Below are 27,362 nucleotides of genomic sequence, written 5' to 3' on the forward strand. Positions count from 1 at the left end.
TTATACTCCTCCCTAGTCATCTGTCCAAGTTTCCACTTCTTGTAAGCTTCCTTTTTGTGTTAAAGCTCACCAAAGATTTCACTGTTAAGACAAGCTGGTTGCCTGCCATATTTGCTATTCTTTCTGCACATTGGGATGGTTTGTTGCTGTGCCCTCAATAAGGTTTCTTTAAAATACAGCCAGCTCTCCTGGACTCCTTTCCCCCTCATATTAGCCTCCCAGGGGATCCTGCCCATCAGTTCCCTGAAGGAGTCAAAGTCTGCTTTTCTGAAGTTGAGGGTCTGTATTCTGTTGCTCTCCTTTCTTCCTTTTGTCAGGATCCTGAATTCGACCATCTCATGGTCACTGCTGCCCGAGGTTGCCACCCACTTCTACTCCCTCTATCAATTCTTCCCTGTTTGTGAGCAGCAGGTCAAGAAGAGCATAGCCCCTAGTTGGTTCCTCCAGCACTTGCACCAGGAAGTTGTCCCCAACACTCTCCAAAAACTTCCTGGATTGTCTGAACTGCTGTTGCTTTCCCAGATAATAAACTTTACTTCAGACAATAAACTTGTCAGAATGAAGAATATCAATGAAAAGTATCATAACAAAATATGTAGCCAACATAAAAGGCTATGAAATTTAAATATGCAATTAGAAGTATAAAGAATTTGGCAGAAAAATCAACATCGATGTATCCAGCAAGTGCAGTAACAGAAGAGTAAAGTTTGCGTGACTGTGTTTGCATGATGGGGGGTTACTCACAGAAATAAGGATTTTTAATAAATTTTCAATTCCGAAGAGGATGGTGGGCAGGAATCATATTACTGGAAGTCCAAAACAGAATGGAATGTTACAGGTCTGTACAACTGTTTTAGGTGTGTGGATTTGTTGGGCGAGGTCACAGCAGAAGCGGGAAGCTAGTGCACCCTAAAGGCTCAGAAAGAAAAAGGCAAATCAAAAGAACACAAAAGGTCTGTATTTATTTATTTTAATTTCATGACTTTTGGGTGCTTAATTCATGATTTTTTAATTGTTGTGGTTGTCAATCTACCTTGGGGTTGTATAACTATATTTAGTAAAAATTACAGTAGAAATTTGCCTTTGAGGAAGATTCTGTACAGTGCCCTTAGGACCAGATTTTTAAAAGTTATTTAGGTGACTAGTGGGATTCAACCTTAAAAATCTGGTTTGTGGTGAATATTTGGGAACCAAGTTCTACACAGAGGTGGGGATGTGAAAAAAATACTCAGGTGCTAAATACAGAGGCAAAATTCCAATTGACAAAGGCAGTCTCCACTAGCAGATCAAGGGAAACTGAAGACGTTTTGACACCAACGCAGGACATCAGTCAGCCTTCAAGTTGGATGCTTCCAAAAAATAAACTTGTGTGCAGAAAAAGAAGAAAAACCCAACAATTTAGACTTAAAACCTTATATTGCAGGACCACCAGGAAGTGCTACACTAGAAACATTGAGAGGTGGTTGCTGAAGCTACTAACAACTTAGTATCTTCAATGATTATTATTAAGTGTATGCTGCAGGACCTCCATCTTCACAGCCTTAAGGGAGAGGAATGATGAGGTGCTAAGAGTAATAACAATAACTTTTTCCACAGTAAATACTGTAAGGAGTGACAATGGGAATAGCCCCTAAAACAAAGTGGGAACTGCGGGGAGACTTGGTGCAGACAAGTGCAAATACCGCCCATTATACTGCTGGGGGTGGTGTCTGTGAAAGTGGTTCACTGGATCCAGCCGCCTTTGTCAGCCCAGTCCATCGCATCGACCAGGGAGGAGCTGCCTCTGCCTGGCCTGGGCACTGCCTTTAAAAGCACAGCCCTGGGAACCGGGGTCTGAGCTGCACCGTCTTGCGGGGGGACTCTGCCCTCCCCTTTCCCACGTCCCTCTGCCACCACCTGGGGGCAGCGAATCACCCGCGCTGAACCCCACCCCCACCACAGCTGCTAGGCCCCAGCCCCTGCACGGACTCCGCCCGCGGCCAGAGCTTCACCCCCAGGCCGGGGACAGCAGAGCGCGGCGCTGCAGCGGACGTTCCCGAGCGCGCTGGGAGTGGGACACTGCGCCGGGTGCCCGGCTCGGTGAGCGGGGCGATGGCGGGGCGCTGCCGGGCGTGGGGGATCTTGTGGTGAGCTCGAGGCGGGACAGCCGGGCCAGGTCCCTGCGGCAGGAGCGAGACCCCTGGGAGCTGGAGCACCGCGCTGCCCGTCGGGCTGCAGCCCCGAAGCTAACAGGCGGGGGGCAGGCGATGCCGGGGGAGAACGGGCGATGCCGGGGGAAACAGGCAATGCCAGGCTGTGTTGGGCGAGCGGGCTGTATTGCCGGTACAGGGCACGGCAGGGGTAGCTTGTGGAGACACTCACGGCTTCCCAGGGGCGCTAGGGGCCGCAGACCCACAAACCGAGCTCGCTGGGGAGCGAGGGAGGGGCGCGCTTCAGGCACTGTCTGCCAGGGTTCGGCTCGACCCCTGCTTTCCTCACCCCCCTTTAAGGCCTGGCTGCTTTGGGCTCACTTCCCCTCAGGGTGACACCAAATAACCCCTGAAGCATGGAGGGGAAGCAGGTGTTTCTGCCCAGTCGCTGTGGTCCCAGCTGACTGAGTTCCTGGGGCACAGCTGGCTGGAGGAAGGCTGGTTTGCAAGCATAGGTTCAGGCATGGGCATGAAGGGCTGGCTTTAGGACCTGCGGGGACCGATTAGAATACCCGGGTCTTCGGCAGCACTTCGGCGGTGGGGGGTCCGCTCTGTGATTTCTGCAGGTGTATCGGCACAAACTGCTCTCGCTCCCGTTTTGCTACTTTGGGTGTACTGAGCATGCTCACTCGAACTGAGCATGCCCAGTAACCTTCGTTGTAGCCACTGCCCTCTCTCTGCCCTTACTTCTACTTACGATTTGCTGCCTCCTCTTTGGGGGGGTTTAAAAGGATTAAGGGGGGCAAATCGCAGCGGGAGGCTGTCCGGGTCTGAGCAGGGGGCAGAATTTTACTGGCTACTGTAGCTAGCGGCAGAAGAGGGGCTGAAGGGCAAAAATCGGTGGTGGGGGGTGAGAGCCGGGGTTAAGCCGGGGGGCGGGGGAGACACTGCCAGACCCCGTGCGGGTACAAAACCCCCGTTTAGGGAGGGGGAGGGGGAGAACAGTGACCCCGTGGGATGAGCCACCCACTGTGCTCGCTAATCTAGGGGTGTGGGGGGGGGGCAGAGGCTGTTTTTGTTGTTCTCACAGGGACGCTGCATGTCAGCCTCGGAGCAGGGGGCAGGTTCCTGGGACTGGGGTCTTAAAGGCACAGGCCTCCAATTCCTAGCCTGTCAAAGCTTAATCACCGCAGCTCCTCTCTATCCTATACAAGTGTTGCAGGGCCAGGGCCGCCCAGACGGGGGGGCCAAGTGGGGCAATTTTCCGCAGGGGCCCCCACGAATATGTCGGAGGCTGCCCCCACCTCCGTCTTCCCCCCGGTGTCTCAGCGTGCCGCGTCCGGGAGCGGCCCTGGCGCACTGCAGCGCGGTGGCTCCAACGCTGTCCGGGGCCGATCCTGGTCGCAGCACGCTGAGGCTCCAGGAGAGGGGGTAAGCGCCATGGTAAGGGGTGGGGCACCCCCCTGACCCCATCTTAACCATCACCATCACCCAGCAACAGCCCATTATGTAATTGCAAATGTATACATACCATTAAAGCATTTAATGTTTTTAAATAATGTATTTAGTGTATTTTAAATTATTACAAATTAATTTTTGAATGTATGTCACTGGTTATTTTTTACATTTCCAAATACATGTTACTATAGTATTGCAACGTTTTTTATGGAAGGGGCCCCCAAAATTGCTTTGCCCCAGGCCCCCTGAATCCTCTGGGCGGCCCTGTACACGGCTACGTTACTGATCCAGCCAGGAGACTGAATGCGGTGAAATATTGTACAGACCCTCCCTCCCTCCAACTCTGCCTCTCACATTTTGAATATGTAAAAGTGTCTTCTATCAAAAAAAGAAGAACAGGAGTACTTGTGGCACCTTAGAGACTAACAAATTTATTAGAGCATAAGCTTTCGTGGACTACAGCCCACTTCTTCGGATGCATATAGAATGGAACATATATTGAGGAGATATATATACACACATACAGAGAGCATAAACAGGTGGGAGTTGTCTTACCAACTCTGAGAGGCCAATTAATTAAGAGAAAAAAAAAAACTTTTGAAGTGATAATCAAGCTAGCCCAGTACAGACAGTTAAGAAGTGTGAGAATACTTACAAGGGGAGATAGATTCAATGTTTGTAATGGCTCAGCCATTCCCAGTCCTTATTCAAACCGGAGTTGATTGTGTCTAGTTTGCATATCAATTCTAGCTCAGCAGTCTCTCTTTGGAGTCTGTTTTTGAAGTTTTTCTGTTGTAATATAGCCACCCGCAGGTCTGTCACTGAATGACCAGACAGGTTAAAGTGTTCTCCCACTGGTTTTTGAGTATTTTGATTCCTGATGTCAGATTTGTGTCCATTAATTCTTTTGCGTAGAGACTGTCCGGTTTGGCCAATGTACATGGCAGAGGGGCATTGCTGGCACATGATGGCATATATCACATTGGTAGATGTGCAGGTGAACGAGCCCCTGATGGTATGGCTGATGTGATTAGGTCCTATGATGATGTCACTTGAATAGATATGTGGACAGAGTTGGCATCGGGGTTTGTTACAAGGATAGGTTCCTACAAGACAGGCCCAACAAAGAAAATAACAGAACACCATTAGCTGTCACCTTCAGCCCCCAACTAAAACCTCTCCAGCGCATCATCAGAGATCTACAACCTATCCTGAAAGATGATCCTTTACTCTCACAGATCTTGGGAGACAGACCTGTCCTCGCTTACAGACAACCCCCCAACCTAAAGCAAATACTCACCAGCAACCACACATCACTGAACAAAACCACTAACCCAGGAACCTATCCTTGTATCCTTGTATGTGTGTATATATATCTCCTCAATATATGTTCCATTCTATATGCATCCGAAGAAGTGGGCTGTAGTCCACGAAAGCTTATGCTCTAATAAATTTGTTAGTCTCTAAGGTGCCACAAGTACTCCTGTTCTTCTTTTTGCGGATACAGACTAACACGGCTGCTACTCTGAAACCTGTCTTCTATCAGTTTCTATGCCTATATGAAATCACTGCAGCTCATTTCTCTTATATAACGTGCTGAGTTGCTAACTCCCTCCCAGAGCCCACATGTCTGCACCCCCTCCTGTACCCCAATCCCATGTCCCAGGTCAGATCCTGCACCCTTCACTCAAACTACCCATAGCCTGCAACCCTCCTGCACCCCAACTCCATCCCAGAGCCTGCACCCCAAAAAGGGCTGGATTAACTTTTTGTGGGCCTGGTGCTAAACATATTTGTGGTCCCCAAGGCAGGAAATGGGGACATGGGGCATGGGGGGGCAGAGTCCTCAGAGCGACGGGCTGGCCGGGGGCAATGGGAGATGGGTCATGGCACGGCAGGGACAACCCTGCTCCACCCAGCCCAGTACAATGGCACTGTTTACAAACCGGGAGCTGCCAGACGCACACTGGCCAGCCCGACCCTGTGCTCCCATCATGCTTCTTCCCCTTCGGGGCGGGACCATGACCCCAAGGTGATACCAGAGTGGCCCCTTTGGTTGATCTGCTTCCTCCTGGCTAATGTGACACAGTGATCTATTGTACGATTGAGGCGCGCTGTTTCACGTATTTGTGTGTGAGTACGTGAAAAGGGAGGTAAGCTTTGGGGGTACGGAGCATGCCCCTGAGCCCAAGGTGAGACCAGAGTGGCCCCTTTCATCGATCTGCTTCCTCCTGGCTAGCATGCCCCTGAGCCCAAGGTCATACCAGAGTGGCCCCTTTCATTTTTTCCACTGGCTTCCGCCTTCCTTATTTCCAATGACTTGTCTGCTCATGCACCTGTCACTGGTCCATGGGGTTGCGAATCAGGAGGGATGGGGTTTGTGGTCAAAAACACTCACGGTCTGCTTCCTCCTGGCTAATGTGCCAAATTGATCTATTGGACAATTGAGGCGCGCTGTTTCACGTTTTTGTGTGTGAATACGTGAAAAGACCCCCACAAACCCCCATGCCCAGTGCCCTCCCACAGACCACTCCGAACTCCCCCCAGATCCTCTCACTGCCCAGTGCCCCCTAGCTGTAGACCCCCGCACAGCCCTCCCACAACTGCACAGTGCCCTGCCCCTCCCCGCCCAGAGCCCCCCCACAGATTCCCTCACTGCTCAGTGCCCCCCACCGCCCCACTGCCACAACTGCACAGTGCCCCACCCAGACCCCTGCACACTTCCCAGTGCCCCAGCACACACAGATCTCCCCACCCCCCCACTGCATACCCGGCCCGGATGGGAGGTGACTGTCTCTGCCAGGCTGAGCCGGCAGCGCAGCCAGAGCTTGTCCTGGGGCAGGATAACTCCGGCCCTTGGGGGTGCAATCAGCCAGGCTGGAGCAGGAGCAGGGCCTACCCGGGCCAGGCTCCCTCAGGACCCACATGCCTGGCAGGACCCAGCTGAGCCTCCCACACTCTCCCCATCCCCCAGCCGTCCTCTGGGACTGGCTGAGACTGGCCCAGCCTCTGCACCAATCCCAGGTGGCTCTTTCCCTGGGGAGGCAGGTGGGGCCCCACAGGTCCCAGGCAGTGGCAGTGGAGACAGCTCAGAGCTGGAGCAGTGCTGGGGAGTGGGGCATATCCCTGGGACATGACTCCTGAGATCCCACCCACACCCATTGGCCCCGTGGCCAGCAGCCCTGCCGAGCCCACATGGTGGCCCCCAGCTGCTGGGTGATGAGCCCCCTACAGCAGCGGCATAGCCAGGTTCTAACATCAGGGATTTCTTGTATTACGTATAGTGAGTGTATTATATAAAAATCAGGTAGTAGGGTTTACAATGTTCTAACAAGAGATTATGCTATTATCATTATCCAGTCAACTTGCACACCACTATTTTGAATTAGTGATAATTCACAGAGAGAGAAAGAAGAAAGCTGAATTTAGAAAATAATTATTAACCAGTTTCTTGGTTATTCACCAGCCACTTTGCTCCAGTCCATAGCACACAGCACCATAAACCCAGTAGAATCTGGCCAAGAGAATATTCACCTCAAATTGTCATCTGCTACACTCCCCCCCCCCCCCCCCCCCCGGCCCATTCCCAGTCACCACTATTCAGCAGGTCCGCCCAGAGGGGGGGGGCAAGTGGGGCAATTTGCCCCAGGCCGGAAGTATGTCGGAGACTCCCCACACTTCCGTCTTCCCCCATCCCATCCCCTGGCATCCTGGATGTGGCACGCTGAGGCTCCGGTAGAGGGGGTAAGCGGCATGGTAAGGGAGGGGCCGGACAACCCCCTGACCCCATCCCCCCCACAGCCATGACCCCCAGCTCCGAGCCCAGCCCCTCTGAGCCGGACACCTCCAGACCCCATCCATCCCCTCCACAGCCCAAACCACCAGCTCGGAGCCCAGCCCCTCTGGGCCGGCCAACCCCCTGACCCCATCCCCCCACAGCCATGACCCCCAACTCCAAGCCCAGCCCCTCTGAGCCGGACACCCCCTGACCCCATCTCCCCACATCCCTGAGCCCAGCCCCTGTGAGCCGGGCGCCCCCCAACCCAGAGCCCAGCTCCCCCCGGAGCCCTGGGCAACAGCAGCACCACCCCCAGGCAGCGACAGCCCATTTGCACCAACCATCACCATCACCCAGCGACAGCCCATTATGTAACTGCAAATGTCTACATCCCATTAAAGCATTTAAAGTTTTCAAATGCTGGATTTAGTGTATTTTCAAATTATTACAAATTAATTTTTGAATGTATTTCACTGGTTATTTGTTACATTTCCAAATACATGTTACTATAGTATTGCAACTTTTTTTTATGGAAGGGGCCCCAAAAATTGCTTTGCTTTGTAATAATTTGAAAATACACTAAATACATTATTTAAAAACATTAAATGCTTTAATGGTATGTATACCAGCTGCTTAGCTGCAGCGTGCCAGGGCCGCTCCCGGACACAGCGCACTGAGACGCCGGGGGATGGGGGAAGACGGATGCAGGGGGAGCCTCCGACATATTCATGGCGGCCCCTGCGGGGCCCCCGGGGCCTGGGGCAAATTGCACCACTTCCCCCCCTCCCGGGCGGCCCTGAGACATTCTCTCGCCTAGACCTAGACCAGTTTCAACAGATTTAAAATTTTTATTAAAATGATTTAAAAAAAAAAAGTGAACAGAGTTTGAGCATAAAAGTTTATGGTTATCAGGGAATACTGTACAGAATTATCGATGGTGCAAAGTTTAGTTTAAAATCAGGTGGCATAAGGAATACATAATCTGCAATATCCCCGATTGGGGGTAAAAGGTTGATGGGTCAAAGTACAGGCATTGAGATATGAGGGTATGAAGTTCATATAGTGGCTATGTACGGGTGTGGAGTATAATGAGTAGATATAATGATGAGGATGGATTGACCCTCATTTGGTGAGATTTAATGTTCAGGGAGTTTATGGTTCCAGTAATTCTCTACAGATTTGTCACCAAGATCAAGGACTGCAGCGAAAAGACAGCAAGGCCTGTGTGCTGGACTTGTGTGTAGAAGCTGATTCACAAATATTCAGTGTAGTGTATTATATGGTGTCATCTTACATCCTTCCCAAGGGCAAAAAATCTTCTGAAACAATGAAGGCTTGGGCTCATGACCAGTGGCTGCAGAACTTTTGGATGCGCAAGTCCACATTTCTGCATCAGTGTGCAAAACTCACCAAAATAAAAGCTGCACTGACAATGGAAAAGAAAAAAAAATTGCACTATGGGGATCTGCAACAACCGATTCTTATTGGTCAATCAGTGTCTGTCTCCTAAACCAAGGTGGACTGGATTTCTTTAATGGAAGTAGTCACAACATATTGTTAAAGCTCATTTTATGCTCAATGCTGTGTTAAGATCTCTGCAGTCACAGATAATAACGGTCTTCTTGGGGAATCAGGGCACAGTATCCAGTCTGCAAGACACACACACACACACCCCGCTTGAACAAAACCCCATCCCTCTCGTTTTGCAACCTTCCCCCAGAGGAAGCAGACCGTGAGTGTTTTCCACCACAAACCCCATCCCTCCCGTTTTGCAACCATCCCCAGAGGAAGCAGACCATGAGTGTTTTCCACCACAACCCCATCCCTCCCGTTTTGCAACCATCCCCCCAGAGGAAGCAGACCGTGAGTGTTTTCCACCACAACCCATCCCTCCCGTTTTGCAACCATCCCCCAGAGGAAGCAGACTGAGTGTTTTCGACCACAAACCCCATCCCTCCCGTTTTGCAACCATCCCCCAGAGGAAGCAGACCGTGAGTGTTTTTGACCACAAACCCCATCCCTCCCGTTTTGCAACCATCCCCCCAGAGGAAGCAGACCGTGAGTGTTTTCGACCACAAACCCCATCCCTCCCGTTTTGCAACCATCCCCAGAGGAAGCAGACCGTGAGTGTTTTCCACCACAACCCCATCCCTCCCGTTTTGCAACCATCCCCCAGAGGAAGCAGACTGTGAGTGTTTTCGACCACAAACCCCATCCCTCCCGTTTTGCAACCATCCCGGGACCAGTGACAGGTGCATGAGCAGCCCAGTCATTGGAACTAAGCAAGGAGAAGCCAGTGGAAAAAATGAAAAGGGGCCACTGTGGTCTCAACTTGGGCTCAGGGGCACGCTCCATACCCACAAACCCTACCTCCCCTTTCACGAATGCAATGAAAGGGGCCACTCTGGTCAGGAAGCAGATCGGGATCGTTTTTGACCACATACCCCATCCCCTCCTGATTCGCAACCCCATGGACAGGCGGTAGCAAGTTAACAAACAGTTTACCAAACTGCTACGCTGCGTGGCAGAAACCGCTCCCAGTTGCAAAAGGGGAGGGTTGTGTTTTGTGCTGATACACCCTGCCCTGTGAGCATGGCTACACTTGCAGCTGTAGAGCGCTTTGAGTTAAACCAGCCTTCATAGAGCGCAGTAAGGAAAGCGCTGTAGTCTGTCCACACTGACAGCTGCCAGCGCACTGGCATAGCCACATTAGCAGCTCTTGCAATGGGCACAGAGAGCAGTGCATTGTGGTAGCTATCCCAGCATGCAAGTGGCTGCAACGTGCTTTTCAAATGGGGGGTGGTGGTGGTGAGGAATGTGACAGGGAGTGTGTTGTGTGTATGTGGGGGGAGAGAGAGTGGGTTTGAGGGGGCTGAGAACATGTCAGCATGCTGTCTTGTAAGTTCAGACAGCAGCAGACCTCTCCCTCCTCCCGCTCCCCTCCCCCCCGCCTCTTTCTCTCACACACAGCATTCCCAGTAATGGTTGCTTTGTCTCGGAGCAGATAAGCAGCCGGGTGTCAAATGGAGCTTTCAAAGGGCATATCCAAATCCAGGGCCGGCACCAGCTTAACAAGCAGGTGCTTGGGGCGGCCAAGGGAGAGGGGCGGCACTTGCGGCAATTTGGGGGCGGCAGGTCCCTCACTCCCTCTAGGAGCGAAGGACTTGCCGCTGAACTGCCGCCGCTGATTGCGGCTTTTTTTTCCCCAATTGCCGCCGCCGATCAGAGCGCAGTAATGCAACACCTCGTTCACACTGACGCTGGGGTGCTCCAGTGGGGGCGCATCGACCGTTATTCTACTTGCCGAGGTGGAGTACCAGTAGCGCTGTAGCCGTGGAGTCAGAGCGCTCTACCTGCCTTGCCAGTGTGGATGGGGAGTGAGCTAGTGAGCTCCTTTAATGTGCTGTAACTCACAAGGGTAGCCAAACCCTTCGTCTCTGGGGCAATCAAATTCGATGAGCAGAAGCGAAAGTGCGAACCCCTCACTCAGTCTGGAGCCAGGGCCCAGCCTGTCCCCAGCCAAGGGCTGCTGCTGAGGCTGGGCCCATGCTCAGACGAGGGAGCGCTCTGAGACACATCCGGGAACCATTCTGTCTGCATCGCAGATTAGATCCACGCTAGGGTTACCATTCGTCCGGATTCCCCCAGACATGTCCGGCTTTTTTGAGTTAAAAATAGCGTCCGGGGGGAATTTGTAAATGTCCGGATTTCCCCCCCATGCAGAGCGTGCGTGGCTTACAGGGCAGCCGGCCGGATCGTGCCACTCGCACGGGGCTCCGGCAGCCTGAGCCCTTCCTCCACTTCCCCCTCCTCTCCCCTGCAACTTGACACCACTCCCCTCCTCTCTCTCCCTCCCTCCCCGCATTCGCAGATCGCCGGCCGGCCGTTCGCCTCGGGCCTCCGGCAGTCTGGAGCTCCGACCCTGCTCCCCTCCCCCGCTGCCAAGCGCGCTGCTCTGCAGCACAGTAAGGGGGCCAGGGAGTCAGAGAAGCGGCAGGGAGGTTCTGGGGGGGTGGGTAGTCAAGAGACAGGGAGCAGGGGGAGGGTTGGATGGGTCAGGAGTTCGGGGGGGGGCTGTCTGGGGGTTGGGGGTGTAAGGTTTTGGGCAGTCAGAGTACAGGTGGGAAAGGTCTCAGGAGGGGGCAGTTAGGGGACAAGGCACAGGGAGGCTTAGGTAGGGGGTGGGGTTCTGGAGGGCAGTTAGGAGCAGGGGTCCCAGGAGGGGGCAGTCAGGGGACAGGGAGCAAAGGGGTTTAGATGGGTCAGGAGTTCTGGGGGGGGCGCTGTCAGGGGGTGGGGGTGTGGATAAGGGTTGGGGCAGTCAGGGGACAGGGAGCAGGGAGGCTTAGGTAGGGGGTGGAGTCCTGGGGGGCAGTTAGGGGCAGGGGCCCCAGGAGGGGGCAGTCAGGGGACAAGGCGTGGGGGGAGGGTTGGGAGTTCTGAGGGGGCAGGAAGTGGGAGGGAGTGGAAGGGGCAGGGGCGGGGCTAGGGCAGGATGGGGGCGGGGCTAGGGCGGGGCTCCTCCCGTCCTCTTTTTTGATTGTTGAAATATGGTAACCCTAATCCACGCAGCCCCCGACCCGCTGTGGCCTGGCTTGTCCAGTGGGCATTAGCTCAGCTCTGGATCACAGCCAAGGTTTGCAGGCCGGAGCAACACTGGGGGAGTCGGGGGCTCAGCAGTGATGCACTGGGGACGGGCTGCTTTCTGCAAGGCTCTGGTTCTCCATGGACTGCTGCGCGGCTCGTGTGGATGCCAAAGCCCAGGTGCCTTCTTTCAGTTGTGGGAGTGCAGAGAGCACAGAGGGCTGCTTTCCGTCCTTCCTCAGCTGAGCTAGTGACCTCAGCACCCTCACAGCAAGGCATCCTGGGACACAGTTCAGCATCCCGCCTGCTTCTGCACCTCCCCCGCCCCTCCCCAGAGCCCTGCCAGCTCTGGGTGCCCCCACCACCACCGCTAACTTTAGGGAGGAGGCAGCTGCTCTCTCACTGAACAACACTGTTTTACTAGCCCTTGGAAGCAGAACTCGCCCTGAGGTGCCTTTGCCCCACTGCTGCTCTAGCAAGTGTCCGCCTGGAGCCACCCCACCCAGGCACGCCTGGCTTTCTACTGCCCGTACAGTCTCCCAGTGACCATGGCACGGCCTTGGTTCTGCTCCCACTGCTGCTCTCCATGCCCTGAGCTACATGGTACCCGTGATTGCTCCAGGCCCCGAGTGAAAGGCTACAAATGAGGACGTTGCCAGCAGATTCTTCTCATGCCACATAGCTAAGATTAAGATTTTGGCACAGCCCAGGCCCTAGCCGTGTGTGTGAGAGGAGGAGCAGGGTGGGGTGAGGGGGGCACAGCCCTGGCCGCAGTTGCAGGGGCTGGAGGTGGTGCATAGCCCAGGGCACAGCTGCAAGGTGGGAGGGACATAGCCCCAGCTCCAGCTGTTGGGTTATATCTACACTATATATAATGCAATATGTTATGGGCTGTTGAGGCCTAGTGTGAATGAAGTGTGTTTGACATGAGTATGTGAGTTGCATGCTGGCAACTGAAGCGAGGATTTAAGGTTTTAAGCAGTCAAGGACTGTTCTTGCAAAACAGCCTTGTTGTGTCCATGGGAAACATACAAAACCAGCAGAAAAGGGAATAACATTGGTGGTATTGTATCTGTTACAGCTGTGGATAAAAACGGGGGAAATGGAACGCAGCCTCCCCAGGGCTGCTTGGATTATGGCAGCCTCCCTGGGGCTGCTTTCTCTGAGTTGTGGGTGAAAGGCCTAGCGAATGGAGACAAAGAGCAGATGACGTGATGGACTGGTCTATAAATGGTTGCCTGACAGATCTGAAATTTGGAGTCAAACATCGATCCAAAGCCCCAATTTTGAAGAGGGGCGGTGTCGGCTTGCCACGCCTTGTGATTGGACCGAACCTCGACTGGCCATTGGGACTTTGCTCTGACCTTCAGACTCTGGTGCAGTATGTTTGGGGTATGAATGTGGAGTGAGTGAGGTTTATATTGTAATCAGTAAAAGGTATTTAGAGTATTATAGACCAACACTGTGTCCAGTATCTGTTCCCCGATCCCGTACAGAAGCTTCTAGTAAAAGCCTAACATAGCCTCAGCCGCTGACAGCGGAAGCCGAAGTCACGGAGGTCTGATACGATCACGGAATCCATGACTAAATCGCGTCCTTATGCACAGCCCAGAGCAGGTGCAGGTGGAGATGTTGGCCCGAGGGGGGTTGGAGAGCTGCCATCCTCCCCTAGTGCTGCGAGGAGTGCCCTGGTGGCACCATGCTTTCTGACAGAGCACCTGCTCCCCAGTGCGCCCCAAGCTGGGGGGAGTGGGTGAGGGGGCCATGTCCCTAAGAACATAATATAAAAACGGCCATACTGGGTCAGACCAAAGGTCCATCCAGCCCAGTATCCTGTCTTCCGACAGTGGCCAGTGCCAGGTGCCCCAGAGGGAATGAACAGACAGGTTATCATCAAGTGATCCATCCCGTCGCCCATTCCCAGCTTGCCTGCCTTCCTCCCCATTCGGGGGCAGCAACCCCTGCATCTGGAGATTGGCATTGCCTGGGGGCAGGTTTTAGGCAGGGCAGGCAGAGCAGTACAAAGTGGAGCACTGCAGTCAGGCTATGTGTGATAGAAATATCATGTGTATGAAGGTCACACTCCTGCCTTGATCAGCAAAACATGTGAGCTCAGCAAAAACCTTTTCTCAGGTGTGTCTGACAAGACCTTTTCCCCCAAAAGCATGTGGACTGGCAGTAATTATACACCCATCTTCTAGTTCTTTACTGATTGCGCCTGCCTCAGTCTTTCCAGGGTTTTGCCCTGGAACGATGACAGTCTAACTGACCTATAGTTTCTTGACTCACAGCATTTATCATATTTAAATTTTGGCATGTTTCTTCTGCCAGCCCTCTGCAACTTCCCCCAGTGTTCCAAGAGTTCTTTAATATCAACATTAATGCTCAGAGAGGTCCTCAGCCAATTATTTTAATACTCTTGGGTGTGAGTGGTCTGCTCCTGTCGACTTAAAAATGTTTAACTTTAGTAGCTGCTGGGTAATACCCTCCTTAGTCACGGATGGGATAGAAAGTATGACTTGATCACTGTCAGCAGTGCCGTAACAAGGGGGAGGCGAGGGCACACAAAGCCGGGAGGGGGAGGGGAAGCAGAAAGCGGTGGAGTTAAAAAAAGAAAAAGGAGCGAAGAGTCCCTGTCTCTCCCCTGCAGCAACTGCTGCCGCAGGGTCCTAGCGCCCCCCTCTCAACTGCCAGGGCAGACTGACTCTGAGCCTGCCCTTCCCCCTCAAACCCTTTCTTTTTCCAGTGGGACCCTCCAGCAGCACAGCCCCTTCCCCCGGCCCCACCCACAGTCACCGCTCCTGGGCAAGGAGGCAGCCCCATCCCTCACCCCCAGTGAGGCTACAGTCAGGGGCAACAACAGGGGAGGAGGCACACGCAGCATCCTCTGGCACCCACCAAGGGGGAGGCAAGGGAGATTCCTGGACCTGAGAGGGACCCTAGGAGCACATGCAGTGACAGTGGTGGGGGTGAGTGTGCTGCTGGGGGGGGCAGGAAAGGGGGACTTCTCCCCCAGAGCTTGCTGCTGCCAGCAGAGAAAGGCCTTGGGGGGAGTCCTCCTCTCTGGCCCCTGTCCCGGAGCAGCCTGCCTGCACCCCAAACGCATCCCCAGCCCTGCCCCACCCCAGAGCCTACACCCCCAGTCAGAGCTTTCACCCCCCACTGCACCCTCAACCCTCTGCCTGAACCCCTCCAGCACCCCAAACACTGTGACGGGTTGGATCACAGAAACCCCCTTGGGAGCTGCCACCCGATGTGCAAAGACTACCCCTGCTTCTGCTTTCCCTGCCAGCTCAGGACTCCCGCACCCTGTCTTGCTGAGCCAGACACTCCCGTCTGGCTCCAGACACAGACCCAGGGTCTGAATCACTTGTCCCAAAGCTGCAAGTTTACCTGAAAACAGCTCGCAGTAGCGTGCTTGTCTTTAGCACTCAGATGCCCAACTCCCAATGGGGTCTAAACCCAGATAAATCCGTTTTACCCTGCATAAAGCTTATGCAGGGCAAACTCATAAATTGTTCGCCCTCTATAACACTGATAGAGAGATATGCACAGTTGTTTGCTCCCCCAGGTATTAATACATACTCTGAGTAAATTACTAAATAAAAAGTGATTTTATTAAATACAGACAGTAGGATTTAAGTGGTTCAAAGTAGTAACAGACAGAACAAAGTAAGTCACCAAGCAAAATAAAATAAAATGCGCAAATCTATGCCTAATCAAACTAAATACAGATAATCTCACCCTCAGAGATGTTTCAGTAAGTCTTTCTCAGACTGGCCACCTTCCAGGCCTGGGCACAATTCTTTCCCCTGGTACAGCTCTTGTTGCAGCTCAGGTGGTAGCTAGGGGATTCTTCATGATGGCTTCTCTCCCTCTCTGTTCTTCTCCCCCCTTTATATATCTTTTGCATAAGGCGGGAACTCTTTGTCTCTCTGGGTTTCCACCCCCACCTCACTGGAAAGCACCAGGTTAAAGATGGATTCCAGTTCAGGTGACATGATCACATGTCACTGCAAGACTTCATTACTCACTTGCCAGCACACACATATACAGGAAGACTCACAGGTAAATACAGCCATCTGCAGACAATGGGAGTCATCAAGATTCCAAACCATCATTAATGGTCCACACTTTACACAATTACAATAGGCCCTCAGAGTTACATTTTATATTTCTAGTTTTAGATACAAGAGTGGTACATTTATACAAATCAGATGATCACACTCAGTAGATTATAAGCTTTGTAATGATACCTTACAAGAGACCTTTTGCATGAGGCATATCCCAGTTACTTACATTCACTTATTACCGTATTTTCTCTAAAACTATCTCAGTTACATTATATTGACTTATTATCAAGTTTTTATAAAACCATATAGACTGCACAACATCACGAGCCTACACCCCCAGTCAGAGCTTTCACCCCCCCACTGCACCCTCAACCCTCTGCCTGAACCCCTCCAGCACCCCAAACACCTTATCCCCAGTCCCAGCCAGAGCCCTCATCCCCCCCACACTCTGACCCTCTGCCCGAGCCCTGAGCCCCTCCACACCCCAAGCCTCCCATTCCCAGCCCCAGCCAGAGCACTCACCCCCCCACACTCCTACTCTCCCCCTGAGCCCCTCCCACATCCCAAATCTCCCATTCCCAGCCACAACCCACAGCCCTCACCCCTGCACCCCTTCCCTCTGCACCCCTTCTATCCCCAAACTCCTTCCCAGAACCTGCACCCCCTCCCTCCGCACCCCTCTCATTCCCAAATTCCCTCCCAGAGCCTGCACCCCAATCCCCTGCACCAGCCTAGGGCCTGCACCCCAGACCTCCTCCCTCACCCAAACTCCCTCCCAAGGCTCTGGGAGGGTGGGGGGATGGAGTTTGGGCGGAGTGTGTTCTGGGCACCACCAAAATTTCTACAAATCTGCCACCCCTGATCCTGCCCTGCAAACCTGAACTCCCAGCATTCTCAGGACCCATGCTGAGCCCTAGTGGCCACTGCTGATATCCAGCACCTCCCTCCTCTCTTAACCTGTGAGTCCCTCTCTGGATTGGAACTGGACTGGAACCAAAGACCATCTTGGAAGCAATGTTACCATCCCAAGCAGTCAAAAATTATGAGTTAGACCCCCCAAAATCACAGGCTCTACCGCCGCCACTTCATTCAGTCTTTGGCGGCAGGCCTTTCCCTCCGAGAGGGACTGAGGGACCTGCTGCTGAATTGCCACCGAAGAGCCGGCCCTGGGGGAGGGCGCAATTTAATATTCTTGCATCGGGCGCAAAAATACCTAGCTACAGCTCTGACTGTCAGAGATGGAAATGTCCCCGAGCTCCTTCCAGTACAGAATAGAAATATTTACTGAACACTTCCCCCTTTCCTCCGTCATGGCTGACACTGTCGCCGCCGCTCTCTCGTAATGGAACTGTATGAACACTAGGATTTTGTTTGTTCCCGATAGATTTAAAGAATGCCTTGATTGTCCGTATCCCACTGGCCACAGACTCTTGACACCTGTCCCTCTGTGTGACGTTGTGCAGTCTATATGGTTTTATAAAAACTTGATAATAGGTCAATATAATGTAACTGAGATAGTTTTAGAGAAAATACGGTAATAAGTGAATGTAAGTAACTGGGATATGCCTCATGCAAAAGGTCTCTTGTAAGGTATCATTACAAAGCTTATAATGTACTGAGTGTGATCACCTGATTTGTATAAATGTACCACTCTTGTATCTAAAACTAGAAATATAAAATGTAACTCTGAGGGCCTATTGTAATTGTGTAAAGTGTGGACCATTAATGATGGTTTGGAATCTTGATGACTCCCATTGTCTGCAGATGGCTGTATTTACCTGTGAGTCTTCCTGTATATGTGTGTGCTGGCAAGTGAGTAATGAAGTCTTGCAGTGACATGTGTTCTTGTCACCTGAACTGGAATCCATCTTTAACCTGGTGCTTTTCCAGTGAGGGGGGGTGGAAACCCAGAGAGACAAAGAGTTCCCGCCTTATGCAAAAGATATATAAAGGGGGGGAAGAGAACAGAGAAGGAGAGAAGCCATCATGAAGAATCCCCTAGCTACCACCTGAGCTGCAACAAGAGCTGTACCAGGGGAAAGAATTGTGCCCAGGCCTGGAAGGTGGCCAGTCTGAGAAAAATTTACTGAAACATCTCTGAGGGTGAGATTATCTGTATTTAGTTTGATTAGGCATAGATTTGCGCATTTTATTTTATTTTGCTTGGTGACTTACTTTGTTCTGTCTGTTACTACTTTGAACCACTTAAATCCTACTGTCTGTATTTAATAAAATCACTTTTTATTTAGTAATTTACTCAGAGTATGTATTAATACCTGGGGGAGCAAACAACTGTGCATATCTCTCTATCAGTGTTATAGAGGGCGAACAATTTATGAGTTTGCCCTGCATAAGCTTTATGCAGGATAAAACGGATTTATCTGGGTTTAGACCCCATTGGGAGTTGGGCATCTGAGTGCTAAAGACAAGCGCACTACTGCGAGCTGTTTTCAGGTAAACTTGCAGCTTTGGGACAAGTGATTCAGACCCTGGGTCTGTGTCTGGAGCCAGACGGGAGTGTCTGGCTCAGCAAGACAGGGTGCTGGAGTCCTGAGCTGGCAGGGAAAACAGAAGCAGGGGTAGTCTTTGCACATCGGGTGGCAGCTCCCAAGGGGGTTTCTGTGATCCAACCCGTCACACTCTGATTCTTCCCTCTGGTTTATTCTGCAGGTGAAGAAAATGCGGAAGCTGCAGCTTTGGCTCCTTTTCCTCGCTGGCCTCTCAGGAGCTGTGGCCCAGACAGGTAGGAGCAGAGCTGGCTGTGCCGGGGGAGGGGGGCAAGCCCTGGCCGGGATGCCCTCTGTACAGGACGACAGGGTTTGTGCTTCTGCAAGCAGAGAGCAGCCCAGTCCCTGGCACTCTGGAGGGTGCGTGGGTCACGTTTTCCGACCGCCCTCCCCACAGCTCCCAGCCGAAGATGGGACTCCCGATAATGCCCCCGTCCAGAGCAGGGCTTCTGTTGGACTTGGGGGACTGTGCACTGCTAAGTCCCCTGGTGCTCAGCATTTAGCCCTGTTGGATCTTGGCACCCACCTCGAGACGATGGGGCCTGATGTCAATTGAAGCGTTGGGGCTCAGTGACTCTGAGGGTGAGGCCCCAGGACTCCCAGAAACAGCGACGCGGAACCAGCGTGGGGCAGAGGAGGCGTTGGGAAGAGCCGCGTTGCTGCACACGTCTGCTCGATGGCACTGCTCTGGTGCACACAGGGTGTGGCTGAGAGACATTTACGGAAGGGCGATAAGAATGCAATGGCCAATCAGCTGTGCCCTGCCCTACCTGACTTAGGGGGCATGCTGTGACAGTGTGGGGGGATCTGTGGGGGGCGTTGTGACAGTGCAGGAGGATTGGGGGCTCCATTCTGACCAGCAAAAGGGGATTGTGGTGGGCACACTGCAGCCAACACGTGGGCATCAGCAGACGACACAGGGACTCGGTGGGCAGCACAAGGGGTTGGCAGAGACACTGTGGGCAGCCAGGGGGCTTGCAGGGTCATTCCCTGGTGCAGCCGCTGCTTACCCCGGCCCCTGCAGGGGAACAGGCTTGGCTCCATGTTCTTCCTTCTCCACATTACCAGACAAGCCAGCAGCGAGGATTCAGCCGCGGCCCCCCTACCCCAGCCCGGGCAGAGAGCTGCAGCTGCAGTGTGACGTCCCAGGGGATCCTGGGTAAGGAGCTCCCCTCCCCCTCACCTCTCCCCTTGGCTGCTCTTGCTCTAGTAGCCCCCTTCCCAGCACCCCCACCCCGCGCCCAAGAGCTCACCCCTCCCCCCATTGCATCCACCACACCCTGCAGCCAAAACACTCACACCGCCCACAGTGCCCACCCCCACCCTGCACCCATAGCGCTTACCCCTCCCACTCCCATCACACCCACCCCCACCCTGACCCCTAGTGCCCAATCTTCCCCCCCCATCATGCCCGCCCCACCCTGCGCCCATAGCGCTCACCCTTCCCCCTCCCCTCACACCCACATCCACCCTGCACCCATGGCGCTCGCCCCTCCCCTTCCCATCACCCCCACCCTGTGCCCATAGCGCTTACCCCTCCCATCACGACCACCCCCACCCTGTGTTCTTAGTGCCCAATTTTCCCCCTCCCATTGTGCCCACACCCACCCTGCACCCATGGCGCTCGCCCCTCCTCCTTCCATCACACTTACCCCCACCCTGCACCCATAGCACTCGCCGCTCCCCCTCCCATCACACCCACTCCCACCTTGAGCTCATAGTGCTCGCCCCTCCCCCTCCCATCATACTCACCCCCACCCTGTGCCCATAGCGCATGCCCCTCCCCCTCCCATCACCTCCACCCCAACCCTGTGCCCATAGCGCACACCCCTCCCCCTCCCATCACCTCTACCCCCACCCTGCACCCATAGTGTTCGCCCCTCTCCTTCCCATCACACCCACCCTGCACCTGTAGCAGTCACCCTTCCCCCTCCCATTGCACCCACCCCGACCCTGGGCCTGTAGTGTTCGCCCCTCCCCCTCCCATCATGCCCACCCTGCACCCATCGGTAGGGCCCAGGACACAGCATGGGTCACACCAGGATCATCCCCACAGGGCGGGAAATGCTGAACACGCCCCCTGCAGCTTTTGCTGAGCCCTGCACTGTGCATGGAGCAGTGGGATCAGACCTGTCGGAGCACAAACTTTCCACCCCACACCCGCAGAAAGTGGGATGCTGGGTTCAGAGCATAGACCACCCAGTGCAGGACTAGCCAGGCGCCTCCCTGTGGCCACTTGCCTGCTCTCTGAGTTCTTGTCCTGAGCACGATTGCCACATTGGGAATCTGTGCTGCCTTTCGGGACAAGCCCCACGTACCCCGCTCCCTAGGAGATCCAGGCCTGGCTCTGCCCTGCCCTGCCTCGTGCCCACGTCATTGCAGAGGGGGTAGCACACGCTGCCAGATCTCACTGGTAGCGTTATACGCGGCCTCTGCACTCGCCCCGTCCTGGTGTGACCGACGAGAGAAAGTGCCTGGCGACAGAGGACCAGGCCTCTTGGAGCTGGTGTCCTTCACCGGCTGTCGGGGAATAGCTGCAGCATTGCTGTGTGCTGATATCACCTGCCGGGGCCTGCCCCAGAGGCGCTGCCGTGGGGCTGCAGTCAGACCTGTCCCAGTATGTGCCCCTCGGGAAAGCACTCCTTATCTCTCACTAACCCCCCTCCTCTTAGCCCCCTGGAGTTCCTGTGGACAAAGGAAGGCAGCGATGTCCCCCTGCAGATAAACCCTGACCGCATCCTCACACTTCCTCCCGTCGGCAAGAATGAAACTGGCACCTACATCTGCACGGCCACCAGTGCCTGGGGCAGCTCTGTGGCCAAGTACAGCCTGGAGATGATCGGTACATCCCTGCAGCTCTCGGCCCCAGTAAGGGCACATGGCAGCAGCCAGGGCACTGAGCTCCCTCCTGCCCCCACCGGAGGGGGCTTTCGCCAGCACCAGCATCCATTTTTGTGCCCTGTCTCCTGGTGAGCAAAGTGCCAATGTGGCCATGGGCTGACGGGCCCTTTCAATTAAAAGAGCCTCATTCGAATGCTGCTTCCCCAGGAGCGTGCTGTCTGGGACTTGGGGAAGGTGGCCGTGGGGTCCATCTGTCCCCAGCCCCAGAGACAGCAGGGGGCTGTTCACTTCTCCACTTCCCTGTGACCAGCAGGGGGCGCAGTGTGTACCCACCTCTCCCCTCTCCTCCAGGGTGCAGATCCAATGATGCCTGGGGAGGAGGTAGGTGCCAGGGCCAATGCAAAGCACCCAGGATGGGAAAGGCCCCCAGCCCACTCCCGCTCTCCTTGCTCAGGCACAATGGCTGGGCGGGGAATAGGGGACGGTCTCAGTGAAGGCAACAGCCCCTGACCCAAAGTGCCCCATCCAGATTCAAGTTCTGAATCCCTGCAGCCAGGCAGCCCTGCAGCTGTTACCTCCCTGCAGCCAGCGCTTGCCGTGCCCACCTCCGGAGTGTCCGCACGCTGGCTGGGGGCCACACGCAGCCCCAGCGCTCGCCCTGCCCACCCCCGAAGTGTCCGCACACTGGCTGGGGGTTACACGCGGCCCCAGCCCTCGCCCTGCCCACCCCCAGAGTGTCTGCACGCTGCCTGGGATCACACACGGCCCCAGCCCTCGCCCTGTCCACCTCCGGAGTGTCCACCCGCTGCCTGGGAGTCACACACGGCCCCAGCGCTCGCCCTGCCCACCCCCAGAGTGTCCGCACGTTGGCTGAGGGTCACACGCGGCCCCAGCCCTCGCCCTGCCCACCCCCGAAGTGTCCGCACGCTGGCTGGGTGTTACACGCGTCCCCAGTCCTCACCCTGCCCACCTCCGGAGTGTCTGCACGCTGCCTGGGATCACACATGGCCCCAGCGCTCGCCCTGCCCACTGCCAGAGTGTCCGCACGCTGGCTGAGGGTCACACGCGGCCCCAGCCCTCGCCCTGTCCACCTCCGGAGTGTTCGCATGCTGCCTGGGGGTCACACACGGCCCCAGAGGTCGTCCTGCCCACCCCCGGAGTGTCCGCACGCTGGCTGGGGGTTAGATTGGGGGCTAGCTGTAGGGCCCAGGTTTCCCTGTCCCATCCGGTGCCCATGGCCACTCACTCTAAGGTGCAGAGGAAAGTGTCGGGCTCATCATCGGGGCCCATTTTACAAAGGCCCAACCCCGTAGTGTGGGTGCCATCTCCCCTCAAGGAATTCAGTAGTTTCTGCAGGAGTTGTTGCTGCAACCCCACCTGCTCCTTAATAAAGTCCTGTAAAGTCCTCCGCTGCACGGCCTGCCAGGCGAGTAGAGCCCATCTCTCCATCTGGGGGGATTGCTGGAAGGCCTGCAGCACCTTCTGCATCTCCTCCTGCTGCTGAGCCAGCCACTGCAGGGTTCCCTCCATCTCCAGGTTGCCAAACTGTAGCTCTGGCACAAAAGGATCTCGGACAAGCTCCCACATGTCACGGGGTGCACGGCCGGCCCCTCTTCTTCTGGGGCTGGTTGCCCTCCCAAATAAGTCCAGGGGACTTCAACTCTGTGCAACACCTGTATCCTTTATTCTTTAAGCATTTAAAGTCCAACCACCAGTGTCCAACTATATACAATCCGTATAGGTGTCTCGCCTACCGCAGGCTGGGTCAGTAACCAGCTAGAGGGCGTCCACCTCCCTCCCTGACTGACCTCTTTCTGGCTCCTTCCCAGCCTTTGTAGCGCCTGCCTATCAGGCTGGCAGGTGTTGCCAGTTGCCAGGCAGACATAAGGCTTTTCAACTAGCCCCAATCTATCCCTCTTAATTGGGGCTGGCATGACAGGGGCTGATGAGGTATGTTTGCAGCAGCACCCTGCCACAGCTGGGATAGCAGGGTGTGGGAGGCGTTGAGGGCATTAGCAGAGCTGGGTACGGCCCAGGGCTGGGATAGCATGGTGCGGGGGAGTGAGGGGCACTGACAGAGTTTGGTTAGCCTCAGGGCTGGGATAGCAGGGCGGGGGGAATCGGGGGCATTGGCAGAGCTGGGTACGACCCAGGGCTGGGATAGCAGGGTGGGGGGAATTGGGGGCATTGGCAGAGCTGGGTCGGATCCAGGGCCAGGGTAGTGAGGTGAGGGTGATTGAGGGGCATTGGCAGAGCTGGGTTGGCCTCAGGGCTGGGATAGCGCGGTGGGGGGGAGATTTAGGGGCCTCAGGGGTTAACTAGGAAGAGTGGTACCAATCGGGTCTCTTACCCTGACAAAGAAACACCCCCCACCCATCTCCCTTCTCCTCCCAGACCTCTTCCGTAAGGTGTTTGTTTTCCCGAGAGCATCCAACGACTCCTATGTTATCCTGAAGCCGAAGCCAGAGCAGCCACTGCAGAATTTTACCGTGTGTCTGAGATCCTACACTGACCTTCCCCGGCCATACGCCCTCTTCTCCTATGCCACCAAGGCCTATGACAACGAGATCCTGCTCTTCAAATCCAGCTCCAGGGAGTACAGACTATACGTGGGGGGGGAATTTGTGACCTTCAGAGTCCCAGAGACCCATATGGACTGGGAGCACGTCTGTGCCGGCTGGGAATCCGCCACGGGCATAGCCGAGCTTTGGGTGAACGGGAAGCCCTTACCCAGGAAAGGGCTGCGGAAAGGCTACTCCGTCAGTACTGAGGCTGTGATCATCCTGGGGCAGGAGCAGGACTCCTTCGGGGGCGGGTTTGATTTATATAATTCTTTTACAGGTGAAATGACTGACGTGTACATGTGGGACCATGTCCTCTATAACATGCAGTCTATAATGTGGGGTGGGTCCTTTTCCCGCTACATCTTTGGCTGGAATAATTTGCACTATGAATTAGTAGGTGATGTGTTCCTGAAACGCAGGCTGTTATTCTGATCCTGTGAGCGCAGGCTGCATTCAGTAGCGGTGCAGCCCCGGCCAAAGCTCCAACTCCTGCTGTCTGCTTTCAGAGAGTGACCTGCCCCCGGGGCGTGCTGTCTGCAGCTATGAACCAGACATGCCAAACCTGCAGCAAAAACGCAGAAATTGGGCTTGTTTTTGGCTTAATTGGCTTGTGAGTTGCTTGTTGGCTAGTTTTGGTTTGTAGCTTGTGGCTTCTTATTTTTTTTATTGGCTCCCAGCAAGCAGGGGGCAAGCTGGGGCAAGGGGCAAGCAGGGGCAAGAGAGAGAGAGAGCCAGGGGTGCTCAGCGGGCCCACCACAGTCCCAGACTGCACGCCAGGGGATCTGGTCACATAGAGTGTTGGGGTTCTTAGGGATTGGCTTGTTTTGGCCTTGTTTTGAAATGAGATTAGCTTGATTTTTGGTTTATTGTGAAAGTCGGGGTTCTTATTTACCACTTGAAAGTTGGCAACTGTGCCATAAACCCTGGCAAGTCTAGCACAAAGGAGAATGTGATCTCCAGCCCCTGGGGTTTGTGCCATTCCCTGTCACACACACTGGGCCTAAGCACAGAGCTGAGAGAGGCTGGGAGGTGCTGTCTAGGCCTCCCACCCTCGGCCCCAGCACTGGATGCTCCTCAGTCAGCTTTCCAGTGCTTGGTCCAGTCTGCTCATAAATGTGCCTGGCATCAGGGCTGGTGCGGCTCTCCGTGAGCTTCCCTGCTCACCGCAGATCTCAGGGGCAGGATGGGATCCTGACGTGCACTCAGTACCATTTGCCTGGGTTCCTCCCACTAATCTGATGAATTCTGACTTGCAGAGCTGCGCCGGGCCCTGCCTTTCACTGCTGGGATAAGCCCTTGGCACAGGCAGACCCAAATCCCATTGGCTTTTCATGCAGCCACACTGCATTGCAAACTGATGCCCATTCTCTCAGTGTATCAGCATTGCCCCTTGCCAGACAGCGCCCTCCCCTTGGAAAGCTTGGCTCCTGATTAGCTCACCTGCCTCCATGGCTGGCTGTACATATCCATTTTCCTACTGTCTGCTTAGCTATAACCCTACCTGTTGCATTGTTTCTCTAGGCTCCCACCCTTCCACTCACCTCTTTTTGTCTGTGATTTTCTCACACAGGAATTCTCCTCACTCTCTTCCAGGTCACTTAGGTTTTAAACGTCTCTGAAATGAGACCAGAAGGTGCCGTCCCTTCCCGCTCTCTTTCTGTTACCCTCTAGCGTTTCCCACTGTTTATGGTCCTGATTCATATCAGCTAAAGGGCTGTTTAATTGCAGTGTAGACGTTCCAGCTTTGGCTGCAGCCCAAGCGCTGGGACCCTCCCACCTCCCAGGACCTTCCTACACCCCAATTAAACAGCCCCTTTGCTTGAGCCCCACCAGCCGGAGTCAGCTGACATGGGCCAGCCAGGCTGTCTAATTGCAGTGTAGACCAACCCTGAGTGAGAGCAACACAGAACCCACCAACGGGTCACAGCCATTCCCATTCAGCCAGCCCATGCTGGTGCAGCAGAGCATGGCGGCTGGGGAACCATTTGCACATGGGGGTGGTAGCTCCGCTGGATGCCCAATGACCCTGCCCCCATTCCATGATGGGGCTGGCAGGGGTGACACATCTACACCCTCAACCACCAAATCATTATAATATTTTCATGGTTAAGGTCTCCAAGCTGATCCCAGTCTGGGCCCACCCATGATTCTTAGCTCTGTGCTCAGCTCGGGTCCAGGCCATGGGTGGAGCTCAAGGCTGACAGCAGCAGAGATCCTAGTTTTCCGTGATAAAAAACCAAACTTCTCTGATTAAAAACCATAAAAATTTGCATTTTTCCTCAGTTAAAATGAAAGGCTGAACTTTAGTTTCCATAGGCACCATACCTACAGGTATCAGTTGAACACAATGGTGTATTGATATACAGTAGAAGCCCGTTTATCCAAGCCTCCATTATCCAGCTCTCCATACTAACCGACCCACCAGTCTCCTAGGGCTGACAGCCCAAGTGCCAGCTGCGCGGGGCTGACAGCCTGAGCCCCCCATCTTAAAATAAGGGATTCAAAGCTCTTTGCCAGTTCTCCTGATTATCCCAATTTTTGATTATCCGATCTGGCCCCCATCCCAATTAAATCAGATAAATAGGTTTCAGCTGTTAATTTAAAACGAATTAAAAAATCAACCACAAGAGGGGGTGGTTGTGCTCATTGAATAAGTGGCACTGGCACTTTCAATAAAATTTAATTAATTGTTAATATAGGTTTTTATTTTTTCACAGAATGTAAAAACTAAAGATTCTCTGTAAGAATGCAAATTCCACATTTTTCCACGGCAAACGGATTTCTAGGCTCCCTGGTCATCAGGAGTTCAGTCCTGGTTTCTCAGCCTCCTGTTTTTGCACTCTGAATGTGAGATAGAGGAGAGGCTGAGGGAACTGGGCTTATTTAGTCTGCAGAAGAGAAGAGTGAGGGGAGATTTGATAGCAGCCTTCAACTACCTGAAGGGGGGTTCCAAAGAGGATGGAGCTCGGCTGTTCTCAGCGGTGGCAGATGACAGAACAAGGAGCAATGGTCTCAAGTTGCGGTGGGGGAACTCTAGGTTGGATATTAGGAAACACTATTTCACTAGAAGGGTGGTGAAGCACTGGAATGGGTTACCTAGGGAGGTGGTGGGATCTCCATTCTTAGAGGTTTTTAAGGCTCGGATTGACAAAGTCCTGGCTGGGATGATTTAGTTGGGATTGGTCCTGCTTTGAAGCTAGATGACCTCCTTAGGTCTCTTCCAACCCTAATCTATTATTCTATGATATGCAGCATATACCGCTCCATGGTATAAACACACTTATGTATGTTCTGATATGAGTACTCTCCATCCTATTGCAGCATATCACACTGTTATATTATGTCTTGGCCTGTTTTACTTGACCCCAGCATGTAACCCCAGATTACCCACATGACATCAAGTAAATAAAAATGGTTTGGGAAACGAA

The 27,362-nt window shown here is 54.0% G+C and overlaps 1 protein-coding gene across 10 annotated transcripts; it reads left to right on the forward strand.

Annotated features, from left to right (window-relative positions):
• The first annotated feature begins 878 nt into the window (after window positions 1-878).
• LOC101949206 (serum amyloid P-component-like) lies at window positions 879-27,362 on the forward strand. Of its 10 annotated transcripts, XM_065574419.1 has the most exons (6): window positions 1,732-2,079; window positions 13,031-13,325; window positions 18,693-18,765; window positions 19,598-19,688; window positions 21,202-21,371; window positions 23,765-27,362. In XM_065574419.1, exons 2-6 carry the CDS (start codon window positions 13,164-13,166, stop codon window positions 24,364-24,366), a joined length of 1,098 nt encoding a protein of 365 aa, XP_065430491.1. In that variant the 5' UTR covers window positions 1,732-2,079; window positions 13,031-13,163; the 3' UTR covers window positions 24,367-27,362. The 10 variants fall into 10 exon arrangements, with proteins under 10 accessions (XP_065430496.1, XP_065430495.1, XP_065430491.1 ...); XM_065574424.1 differs by lacking the exons at window positions 1,732-2,079; window positions 13,031-13,325 and adding an exon at window positions 879-953; XM_065574423.1 differs by lacking the exon at window positions 13,031-13,325 and having other exon boundaries at window positions 1,730-2,126.

This window comes from Chrysemys picta, chromosome 20 (genome assembly GCF_011386835.1).
Source record: "Chrysemys picta bellii isolate R12L10 chromosome 20, ASM1138683v2, whole genome shotgun sequence".
Lineage (NCBI taxonomy): Eukaryota > Metazoa > Chordata > Testudines > Emydidae > Chrysemys > Chrysemys picta.

Bases quoted from the DNA above. Each gene is read 5' to 3' on its own strand.
- LOC101949206 (XM_065574419.1), top strand. From the start codon at position 13,164: ATGGACTGGTCTATAAATGGTTGCCTGACAGATCTGAAATTTGGAGTC. The intron at 19,689-21,201 runs GTAAGGAGCTCC...CCCTCCTCTTAG, and splicing joins GACGTCCCAGGGGATCCTGG to CCCCCTGGAGTTCCTGTGGA. The intron at 21,372-23,764 runs GTACATCCCTGC...TTCTCCTCCCAG, and splicing joins GTACAGCCTGGAGATGATCG to ACCTCTTCCGTAAGGTGTTT.